Source organism: Mytilus edulis, chromosome 2, assembly GCF_963676685.1.
Source record: "Mytilus edulis chromosome 2, xbMytEdul2.2, whole genome shotgun sequence".
In the NCBI taxonomy this organism is placed as follows: Eukaryota; Metazoa; Mollusca; class Bivalvia; order Mytilida; family Mytilidae; genus Mytilus; species Mytilus edulis.
In genome coordinates this window covers 41,913,070-41,925,609 of record NC_092345.1, presented here as the reverse complement: position 1 = coordinate 41,925,609, position 12,540 = coordinate 41,913,070, and the positions used below count along the sequence as shown (strand labels likewise).

The 12,540-nt window shown below is 30.7% G+C and overlaps 1 protein-coding gene across 30 annotated transcripts in view; it reads left to right on the top strand.

Annotated features, from left to right (window-relative positions):
- LOC139510180 (bromodomain adjacent to zinc finger domain protein 2B-like) overlaps nt 1–12,540 on the top strand; it is a 59,707-nt gene that overhangs the window by 16,070 nt on the left and 31,097 nt on the right. For 8 of the 30 annotated variants that reach the window (XM_071296569.1, XM_071296570.1, XM_071296576.1 and 5 more), the window contains 11 exons: nt 410–532; nt 2,097–2,458; nt 3,603–3,707; nt 4,151–4,336; nt 5,626–5,859; nt 6,258–6,810; nt 7,872–8,065; nt 8,435–8,536; nt 8,855–9,038; nt 9,546–9,638; nt 12,059–12,174. In XM_071296569.1, the coding sequence (XP_071152670.1) occupies nt 410–532; nt 2,097–2,458; nt 3,603–3,707; nt 4,151–4,336; nt 5,626–5,859; nt 6,258–6,810; nt 7,872–8,065; nt 8,435–8,536; nt 8,855–9,038; nt 9,546–9,638; nt 12,059–12,174 (2,252 nt within the window). The remainder of the gene's footprint in view (nt 1–409; nt 533–2,096; nt 2,459–3,602; nt 3,708–4,150; nt 4,337–5,625; nt 5,860–6,257; nt 6,811–7,871; nt 8,066–8,434; nt 8,537–8,854; nt 9,039–9,545; nt 9,639–12,058; nt 12,175–12,540) is intronic. The other 22 variants (XM_071296586.1, XM_071296587.1, XM_071296589.1 and 19 more) reach the window with 7 other exon arrangements.

Sequence of the window (12,540 nt, the reverse complement as noted above, 5' to 3'; positions counted from 1 at the left end):
TGTTATAGTAGGCAATATCTTATGAAAGGTCTATAACTCTTGCAAGCTTTGTCAAATTGAAATGGACACTGTGTTAGGTAACTACTCAATATTAAAAACAATTTAACATTTTACCTTAATACAGTACCATATGCCAATAAATGTCAAAATACCAGAATTCCTAGTAAAATTGTCTAATCAAAATGGCCTAGTGTTTGGTCCTACACATGATTACAAACAATCGTATCATGATGAGGATTGTCTAAAGGACACTGAAATTTCAGACATTTGCAACAGTCTTCTGCTGGGAAACATGTTTGATTGAAGGACAGTATAGCAGAGACATATAGCCATCCTTTTAAAAAAATTATATGCTTCATATTAAAAAAATTCTCTTTGTGCATTTTTTCATGGGGTTTTAAATTTTCAGGAACTCTGAGTACCATATTAGCAGCACCACCATTAAATCTGGACCTGGCTTGTAATGGCCTTCCTTTGAGTATAACTATCCCCACTCCTACTGCAACTATCAGTACTGTGCAGGATGGCACATGTAAGGGTTGTACTGTTGATGTTGTCTAAAACTTTGCATGATGTATCAATTTTTGGAAACTATTTTGCAAAGGACTATTTTTATGATATATGAAAATATACTTGAAATATGCAGATTTTTACAGTAGTCTGTCTACCAGTATGCAGTCATTATGAAACAAATAACCAAACTGTCTTGTTCGTAGTTTCATGACTGACATGCATACATAAATCACAAGTACTGCTTAATATTTAAAAAAAAATTGATTCATCAATTCTCATAATTGTGTGCAGAACATTTTTTTATTAAAGCATATGTTTGTTATGAGCTTTAAAAGTGCATGGCTGTTTATTGGCTATCATGGAATAAATGTATTGTAAATAGTGCTTTACTGTTTGCTTAAATGTTGCTGAGTTTTGGTTTTTATAAAAATATTTGTTTTAAAGTCTTAGTCACAAGTTCAGAAATGCTTCAAATATTTTTAGGCATGTGCTATAGCTTTTTCAGTTTAAAACTCAAGTTTGACTTTATTATGACTAATTATGAGTCAATTGTTTACTTTTTGCTCCTATGTATTTCTTATACATTTGTAATTTCAAAGTCTTACTTAAATAACAATTGGAAGCGCAGCTCTGTTTGAAAACACTTTTCACTCTTATGACATCATTTTTTGTTCCTTTGGATTAAGTTTTTAGGCAACCCACAATCAAATTAAAATGTAGGACTAATGATCTAACTTTTCAACCTTTAAAACGTAATTTTTGACACTTAGTAAAGAAGCTGTAAATAGCAAAATAATAATCACCAATAAAAGATCTCAAACACACAAATATTAAGATCTTTTGCTTCAATATGGAGCAAAAAACCTCACTACAATTTCAAGATGGCCCCTAGCACAGCTTTAGGTGGAATTCTTAGCAAACTGAGGATCAGGCCACACCTGTGAAATCAAGAATAAAGTCAGTTGTCTCATTGGCAATCATACCACATCTTTTTTTTTATGTCATGGAGTAATGTCAATACAATAAATCTGGCAAAGACATCAAGCATTGACTGTCACATTCTAGCTATAACAACAATATTGAAGCATGCAAAAACAATAAAACATTTAGGCAACCAAGGGGCACATCAAAATATTTGTTAGATAACATGGCCAAAAATTACTTATGTATAGGGCAAATAATTCATGTAGACGTTTTGAAATGTAGCACCATCAGCTCAGGCCCAGTAAGATATTAATTTAGCATAAAGTATAACATATTTAAAACAAAATAGCTCCTAAGCATAGGTGTAAATATGTGTTTGTGAAGAATATATATCAATAATTTAGGTATCAAATCAAGGTTAAGGACTGATGACCCTTGTAGAACGCCTTTTGACTGATAATTTTGAATAATACAAAAAATACTAATGAAAAAAAAAAAAAAAAAAGAAGGTATATATTTTCTGAGATATTTATAAATTGTGAATATTTATATATAATATTTGTATTTAATTTAATATAGGTTTGAAATTTGCATGCTTAAAAAATATTTTATTGACATAGATATGTATATTGATGTTTTGGTTTTCTCATTTTCCACAGCATCTGCATACCACAGTTTGTATAGTTCAGCATCCATGCGATCACCTCAACAAAAATCATCTCCTAAAACAGTGTCACATAAAAATACCATCACCAAGGCTACAACTACCATAGCAACTACTACAACATCAAGTTGTTCAAACAGTATCAGTAGGAAAACCGTGACAACACCAGTAGTAGCTGGATCAACAGGAGTCAGCCTCTTGTCAGGAAAAGTTAAGAAATCAACGGGACGACCTCCGAAAACTGACCCATCAACCAAGACCAATGGATCAAGTGTGTCATCATCACACTCTTCGTCTAGAACCTCAACAGTATCTCAACCAGTCAAATCTCCTCTGAATTTATCAACAAATAAGCAGGTATTGCTAACAATAAAAACACATCAAAATATCAGATAGCAACAATGATAGTTATACAACAGTATATTACTGTGGATTCATTATTATTAGTGGAATACCAATATTGGTGGAATTCCTTGTTATAACTAAACCATGAATTTAAATATCCACCAAAGAACAAGTTTTCTTCAATCCTTGAAAATTGGTATCCCAGAAAATAAATGAATCTGCACTATTAGCAACTTATTTTTTTTTCCAAACTTGTTGAAAATAATTGCGTGTATTGAATGAGTTTTAACTGGTTTTGGTAGGAAATTAAAGTTGCAAATCTGATTTGGTTTCAAATGTACATGTACATTTAAAATTACAATTAAGTTTTTGGATTTTCAAAGTAAACTTTGTGTGAATTATCGTCAGGCTGGTAGTTAGATTAGAGATATGTCAATTCTGCACTACTTCATGAGCACCAATACTTAAACTCAAGTTGTTTTTGATGCAGTAACATATCTAATTTAGACTAGAACAAATGTTAGTAGGGCTGTAATTTTATCTTTGATCATGAAATTTTGAATTTATGCATTTATTATTATAGTATCAAAATTTGAAGTATCACTAGGAAAACTATTAAATACAATATGTTTCAAGGGAAAGCATGTGTCTTGTTAAACAAAGTTAAAAATTTCTATGCAAATAGTTATGGAAGTCAAAGGGGAGTAACTCAATTTATTTTTAAAATGTGATGCTTTTTATGCTCATTTAGTTGGATAAGTGATCAACATGTATATACTTTATAGAAAATATGACAATTTTGCACAATCTATGGCTTGATAAAAAGTTTTGTAAATCATAATATTTTTTTATTCAGGTTTTTTTTAAAGGAGTTATATAAACAACATTTTGACAAATTATTAAAATAAATTGTACAGCTTTAATGTAAGCCCTCAATCTACTTGAACATTTCTTATGTTAAAAATTTTGTTTCAGGTAAATGCCAGATGAGAGCAAGAAAAGACCCTGAAAAACTTTAGTTATTAACAAAATTATATGTTATCATTTGATAAGAACCAAATTGGAATACATATTTCCTGAGAAGATTCACAGATTGGCTTAAAAATGTAAAAGATAATGTTTGAGATTTAATTTTGTTTTATATACAATATTTCAGAAAGAGAATGGTGTGGTAGATAATGACTGTCAGTCTGACATCAGTTCTTGTAGTTCTTATCTAAGTGATGATGGTTCCAATGTTAAAGGAGAAGACAAATCAAAAGTAAGGAAGCAACCAATTGTTTTAATAAATTTTAGTTACTTTGAATTCATTAATATTCGTTGCATACCAATTTTTCGTGGATTTTGTGGGTACACGTGAACCACAAATTTAAATGATCAATATGTTACAAATTTTCTATAGGAATGAGTGCCAAAACCACGAAAATCAAATATCCATGAGTATGTAGGTTTTCCTCAAACCATGAAAATTAATACCCAGAAAAATAAATGAATCTACAGTAAACTTGATGCAATAATAGATTTAAACATACTATTCTCATTACAAGTATTCTTGGAATGATAAACCAATACTTTTTATGAGCAATCTAAGATAATTTTACACAGTAGATAAATTTTACTCTAAGAAACAGAGCATGCATTGTTTATTTAAAAACAAACGATGACAAAATTTTTAGACTAATTTCACTCTTTGATTCAAAACAGAATGCAGGCTCAACAATTCATATTGATGGCCTGAAAAAGAAGCTGATTGCTGACCAGATTCGTCAGAGAGTCCAAAGTAAACCTACTCAAAGTACAGCGCCATCTATACTTCAGCCTATGAAGAGAGGAAGGGGGAGACCACCTAAGTCTAATTCTAAAGAGGGAATCGCATTAGAAGAAATTCAGGTAAATGTATTACTGATAAAATATGTATCAGATATACCATGTATACTGTTTCAATTGTTGAGCTAAAGAGGGTTACTGGAACAATCAGTTTAAGGGTACATGTACACTATATTATTAGAGGCAAACAGTATAAAAGACTATAATGAACCCTGCATATAGTATAAGTAAAACATGTGTATATTTAAAGCAAATATGAACACAATACTGTAGTAAAGCATACTTGACAGATACAAGTTCTACGTTGAACATAATTTTCTACTATTTTTAGCCCTATATGGTAGAAATTTTAAAAGACTCAATTCAAAGCATCATGACGCTTTACAATATAATGGAATTTGATGCGACTGTCATACAAGTGAGAGGTTTAGCTAGCTATAAAACCAGGTTCAATCCACCATTTTCTACATTTGAAAATGCCTGTACCAAGTCAGGAATATGACAGTTCTTGTCCATTCGTTTTGATGCATTTTGTTATTTGATTTTGCCATGTGATTATGGACTTTCCGAATTGATTTTCCTCTGAGTTCAGTATTTTTGTGATTTTACTTTTTATTGTTCAGACACAATACAAATAAAGCAAATTATAAGACTGAGTTATATTGTAATATAGAGCGATTTACTTTGGTGGTATTAAGCTGGGTAACCAATGAAAATGCAGGTTGTTTGGGTTTAACTCTTCTTGTTGAACGTTAATCCACAAACATGCTTTTGACAAACAAATAATACAACAACATGTTTACATTTATTGCATTGAGGGATAACATTGTTTGCTGGCATTTGACAGTAAATATGTAGCTAGCTAGGAATTTGGCTCAAATTCAAGCAAAATTGACAACTGAGCCTTTTTGAACCTTGATATATACAAATGTATAAGTATATGATATACATCTGTACCGTAAAAAAACCCTGAATTAATGACTCCTGTTACCACATTCATATCAGTTCTACAAAGTAAGTAACAATCCTTTACCAATGCTAATGTTTTAATATGGTTTTGTTTGTGAAATGTATTATGTGTATGCTTATATAATTTGTCACAAACTTTTGTTATGAGTTTATATGACAATAAATATTTGAGGTCGAAGCTAATGTTTTAATCAAGTTTCTTTTGAGAGAGCTCTTTGAGATACTCCTATAAATTTTGAGATCTTTAGTGAAGAATGGGATTGAGAGAAGCTGTTTTACTTAGAACAGTCGTGTTAAGATATACAGTAAGCCTAATTTATAATTTTGATTGTCAGACAATAACAGTGCTATATGTAATGTTTGGAACCTGTCTTTTTTGACAGGAATATAAACAACAACAGGAAGAACTAAAGAAACAGTTTGAGGCTAATCTTAAAGAACAACAGATTCAGCTCAAAATGTTTAAAAAAGCTCAAGAACTAAAGGACATGGAAACTTCAGCTAAAATTAATCAGTTGTTAGAAGCTCATGCTAATCTTGGTAAACCATTATCAAGTGAACAGGTTGAAAGCCAGTCAACTTCTGGTACATTTAAACCAAAATCCAAAAGCCTACAGGTAAAACCAGCATATTTTAAAGAATTATAGTTTAAAACACATACTTTTCTAAGATACACAAATTCTTTGAGAATTATTTGCACTTTTCATCTCTGCTAAGATGAAATACATAGCTACCAACTTTTAAAAATGCCCATGGGGGTTTTGCATGCAAGATGGCTGTCATAGTCCTAAAAGGGGGCCTTCAAATACATTTTAATGTTGTTTTTTGGCTTCTTCATGCTTTTAAAAGCCTAGAACCTTAGCAGAGATGAAGTAACAAAATACAGAATTTAAGAAATGTGATAAGATACCTCTGAGGAGGATCTGCAACAGGCAAACCCATACACAGTCAAGGCTTAATATGCATCAATGATAACAAGTGTCAACTGAAACCACTGTATTTTCATTTTTTTCAGGCTTCTATTGATAAATTAAAAGCAGCATCCAAGTTACCTTCTTCAGACAATAATGGTGCATCACAAACTGTCAAACCCAGGTTGTCTTCCCCTACTGGTAGACAAACAATGACATCACCTTCTCATAAACAACAGTCTTCTCACAAAACTAAATCAGGATCTCAATCTCACAATCACATATCAAAACTAGGATCTCCAACCAGAAAACGTGTAGATTCACCAACCAATCTGTCAATGGATATTGGATCACCAAGTCACAAACACAGTGATGCAGCAATGTCTCCTCCAGTGCCATCACCCACAGAAAGATCAAAGTTATTTGCAGAATCGTTGTTCAATAAAATTCGGACAGAGGTCGAACAAGATAACAAAAGTGATGAAAACATATTTACACGAATAAGAACTGAATCAGAGCAAAATACAACATGTGATGAGGATGATTCAAGTGATAGTGACAGATCTCAGGCTATTGAGTATGATTCAGAAGACAGGAATGAAGAGAGTGACACATCAAATCTAGCAATGAAAAGGAGTGCTGATGAAATGTCTGAAGGTGAGCTTTATAACCTTTTATAGCTTACTATGCAGTATTTGTTTAGCTAATTGTTGAAGGCTGTACACAGTGACCTATAGAAGGTAACTTCTCTGTTATTTGATCTCTGGTTGAGAGTTGTCTCATTGGCAGTTCAACGCCATCTTGTTTTTATATTAATACAAATTAAGTACCGCAGGTCACAGGAAATAGCATATTAGCATTTTCTTGTAAGGCTGAACTTTTATAAGTTTTTATTTTTGTAATGTTTGTAAATCTTTTGATAGAATAATTGGTTTCAGGAAGACCTACTTCATTGAAGTTTACATCAAAGATTTTTCTAGAAATATGTTTTGATAGTTTTTTTTTTACATAGGATTATTTAAGTTTTATATGAAGAAGGGAAAATGGTTAATTATAGAATTAAAGTAAATGGTTACCACTGCTGAAAATGAACAATTTCAATGTTATGTGTTGAACTCTGATTTGACTTTGACGGATGCATTTTGATGTAATTATGTATCTTTGTCAGTGGCAACCATATTACTCCCATTCCTACCTGATATTTTTTTCCATTTTGACATTTAGTAAGTTCAGTATAGTGGACAAGCACATATATATGTACCATGATTGAAATTTGGACTCCAAGCTGTCATCTCAGTTCAATTACAGCAGTTATGAAATAAGGATGGAGGGTCAAATGGACCAAGTATGAATGGATGTCAAATAAAGCTAATGTCTGAAGCTTCATGCTATCCAAAAGACATATAAGAAATTAGTAAAAAAATAATGACCATCTTCAAGACAGCCTAAACTCATTAGTGAAAATAATTTTCCATAGAAAAAATATAGGAAAGATCATGTCCTCTTTTAAAAACTACTGGCCATTGTTGAAAACCTAACCTTGATCTTACCAATGTTTTGAAGTTAAGGAATAATGTAATAAACCCACTAACTAATTGCCCATTTTCATATTATTTTGCCTTAAGTAACTTAAACTTTACCACTACATTTAATTTTAATTTCTTGAAATGCTATGTTTTTTAGTATATTTTAGTTACACCATTTAAAACAATTTTCAGATTATGATGGATCAAGTACAACTAGTAAAAGACCAAGAGTTCAGACAGATGAAAAAGAATTAAAGGTACCTTTAGAAAGAGGCTGGAAACGATCAACCACAATACTTGCTATTGGAAAGAGAGGGTTTATAGGAGAAGTTCTTTACTTTGCTCCTTGTGGCAAAAAAATGAAAACAATTCCAGATGTAATGAGAGTGAGTACACGTCACTTGTGATTTATGAAATTGTCATAAAATTATAAAAATATAAGAATGAAGTACTAAAAAATTCATGCTAATAATAAAGCACAAAGTATAAGGCAAATTAGTTTTTAATAATTGTTAATCAGCACTGCAGGCAGTATGGAATTGTAATTATGTACCCACGGAACATTTCTAGATTATTCTGCATAATGACAAACCCTGAAGATGCTTGAAATACCATAATAGTGCAGGGATACAGCTGTGCCCCTCTATCCTTTACATGATATCATGAAGGTGATATACTTGACAAACTTATCTGGTTAGGTAAATAACTCAGAAATCTCCTATTTCATTTTATATGCAGTTGATGTTTATTTTCAGTATATTGACAAACATGTGATCACCAACCTTGGGAGGGAAAATTTTTCTTTCTGTACTAGAGTAAATGTTGGTGAATTCTATGAACAAAGAGGAGAAGAAAATGTAAGTATCAATCTCAAAGAAAACATATCACATTTGTTGATCCCAAATCAATAGTAATTCATAAATGTCATGATGCATCTATATGAGAAAAGTACTACAAGGTTGAAAAATTTAAACCTCTGAGACTAAAAATAAACTCAGGTTCACTTCAAAGATAAAAACAAGCCTCTACTCTGCATATTTTACCTAATAAAAGAGGTGAAAGTAAAAGATGCAATGAAAATGTTTTTTTTTCAAACCTGATCCTAGTATGTTAGTAAAGATGTCTATACATTATAGGAGATAGTTAAATTATCACAGAATGTTTATACATTATAGGAGATAGTTAAATTATCACAGGCAGAAATTGTTCAAAGAATGACTCTCATTGAAAGTAAAAGACAGAAACTAAGAAAACTTAAGGAACAAAGAGGAAGGAAGAAATCAGAGAAACAGAATAAACAAATTTTGTTAGCTAAACAAATGATGGAACAAAAATTTAAAAAGAAAGTTGAACAGCAGGGTAAGTGTGTTGCTGTAAAAGCCTTTTTCCTCCATCAAAAACACATCAATCATTCTACATATTGTTATATTTATGTCTGTTTCATGTTGTAATGTCTTGCTTAATATATTACTGGCAAATGACATTACATCTGGGAAAGGTTTGTTTTCCCATTAAATGGTATAGATATATTGAAGAAATTGTATTTTGGTCCAAGACTGCTACACATGACTTTACTTGCATGCATGAGTCTAGATGCTTTTAACAATAACAAAATGCAACCTTTTGGCTCTAGGGCTTTCACATGAGGTGAAGTCCATGAAAAATCAATTAGTCTACAAAGCTAAATGTGTATGTGGTTTGAAGAAATATACTTGGAGAGCTATAGTCATAGATACATGTAATAATAATAATAATAATAATAATAATAAACCAGATGAATTCATTGTTACTAAATCCTTTGAATCTTTGTGTAAAAAGTACAAGTAGAAAAAATACCTTCAAATGAATGAAGTCATTCTTTTCAAGATATGGCAAAGAAGGCAGCAGAGTATAGGCTTCAGAAGACATCAGAAAAACAGCGTCTCAAGGATATGGCTCATAGTATCAAGCATATGAAAGGTATGCAAATTTGTTGTCATTAAATTTGAAACTAACATTACAATTGCATATATTGCAATGTCACATGTTCAAATGCCAACAGATAGGCATACAGACTAATGCTCACATATGAGTCAAAATTCAAGACTGGGGATGTCTTCAGTAAAATGGAGAAATTCAGTCTTTTCCAAAAGATGCAGAATTTGTCAAACAAATATCCCATATTAAATTTGAATGTACAAATGTGTATCATTTGTATGTACAAATGTCAAAAATGTGTTTCATTTGTAATACTTGACTTTGAAGCTTCATAGACTGTATGTAAATCACAAACATAACCATGCATGATTAAGGTTTTAATTGTGGCATGAAGGATGTTTGCTCCTCTGTTTTAAAATAACAAAAACTTTGTAACAACCTTATAAAAGGCTTGTTAAACATTGATAGTATATAATAATGCAACTTAATGCAACTTAAAAAGTTGAAGAAAAATGATACTCTGTAGATTTTTCATACATTTAACTGTGAAAAAAACCCAAGGCTTTTATAAGATTTTAAAAATCACTACCTGGACAAAGGAACTGATTATCTGAGTAGTGAACATCCTTAGAATTTTATTATAACTATTACTGATTTTATTATAACTATTACAGTGATTTTATTATAACTATTAAAGTGATGTTGCATGAATTGTTGTGTATACTTTTCAAAGCCTGTTTGAGTCAGATGGTCAAAGTTTCGTATATGTTTTTGTATATGAAACTATTATATTGTACTATAACATATGAAATGGAAATTTTTAAGGAAAAATGAACAAATAGTAATTCTCTAAATTGGAGAGATTTTGAAATTAGGACAAACTTGTCCTCAAACCATAGCTATTACAAAAACCTTAAGGTGGTACCTAACACTACAGGGAGATAACCTTGGAAAATCAGCTAAACTTTTTAATTACGTTGTATAGTTTAGGAAATATTAAGCTTTTCAGTTATCAAAATTAGTGTTTTTCAAACTGCTATATATCAAACCAAATTTTTCTGAGAAAGTGATTGATTCAAGTTTTTTGAAATTTTTATATTTTTGTGAAAGGGTCAAAGTAATTTTAGTCCAGGTATTAGGTACCACCTTAAATCATGGAGTCATAAATTTAACTTTGTGCATAAAGTTAGACAATATTAACATAGTTATGATGGTACTACAATGTATCACAACAATGGATGGATATAAAACTGGGGGATCTCAATGTTTAAATTTAAATAAATCTTTAGGATCAATTGTTCACCTGCATTTTCAGTTACACTATTAAAACTTATAACAGGAAAGATCCGTTTTTGTTATTTTATTCTTAAAAGTCGTTTCTGGTTTTTAAAATTTCAACCCCATATTATATAGTCAATCCAATCATGTCAAGGTCATATGCAATTATATTTATATGAATTATTAAGTAATACTTGTGCAGTATACAAATTAGGTAACTCATAACTGTCAAGGAAGTGAAACTGTACTGCAAAAGAACATAGCTTATCAAAGATTTGTTTTAACACTCCAAACTTAGCTTATACCCAATCCCTATCAACAGTTAAGCTCTGTCACAATTTAAAATTAGTTAAAGGTTGTTAGAGCACTAGTCATAATTGTTGAGCATTACTGGATACAAAGTTAATTTTATATAGAAAAGAATACAATAAGTTATATAGAAATAATAAAATAAAATCTGTACAGAAAATGCTGAAGTATAGAAATAGAAATACACACAAACAAAACTGAACGTATCATTCTGAATCTATCTGAGCTCTTTTCCAAAACATCATGTGCTGCTTGTTTAGCAGAGTAGTAGAAAATACTGGTCTTAAGATAATGTGTTTTGTTTTAGCTAGAGATTACATATATTCATTCCTACGTGAAGCCAGCACATGCATACAAACTATTGAGACCATTCCAATTCTCTACTAAAACCACCATTTATGGAAGAAAGTGTTGTTCCAAAATACTGTAGATAATGTAGAGGAGAAAGTGTTTTTAGTGTTGATAATATTACATATCATTTGGATACTTAATGAATGGCTGTTATTTATTTTGAATTTATTGAACCATAAAATTAATTTTTGACTCTTCACATTGACTAATCCGCGAAGCGGATTATGTTAAATATGAAGAGTCAAAAATTAATTTTATGGTTCAATAAATTCAAAATAAATTATTGCCATTCATTATAAATAAATGTCTATCAAAAATAAGACTCAAAGATATATATTAATAAGGATAACAACATACACAGATGTTTGCGTATGAATACACAACGTTAGAGTGGGCGTGTCCCATAAAAATTGATAACATTGAAAATAAACCGAATTCTTTTAACCAATCAGAAGACAGTAAATACACCAAATTTATTTTAATATTGATTATTGGAATTGAATTATTTTCTATTTGTTAAACAGCTTTAGAAAAAAGGAAACAACAGGAACAGCTTAGATTGTTGAAAGAACAAGAAAAACTTCAGAGACATGAACAAATGAGAATGGAGCGTGAATTAAGAGCTCAACAGATATTAGAGGTTAGAAACTACATATACATATGTTTCATTGTGTCTTTATATGAATGTCTGGGAGCACACATGTCAAAAATTATAGATTTCACATCACAGATTTATGTACTAACTTACAGCACTATTTTATAACAGCCCACAATTTTCTCTTGTTACAAGATTACATTTTTTTTGAACAACCACACAGCTTTGTTTCCCATGGTTTTAAGTCGGTGTCAATATATCTTTGGTAGTTAAAACAAAACACATGCAGCAGTATGAAACACCAAATCTGAATGAAAAACAAATTATGTTTTGTAGTTTACACATCACAATAAAATGCTATGAAAAGAAAGGGTATCTTAACATGAAGCATTTAATTTTGATATTTATCAG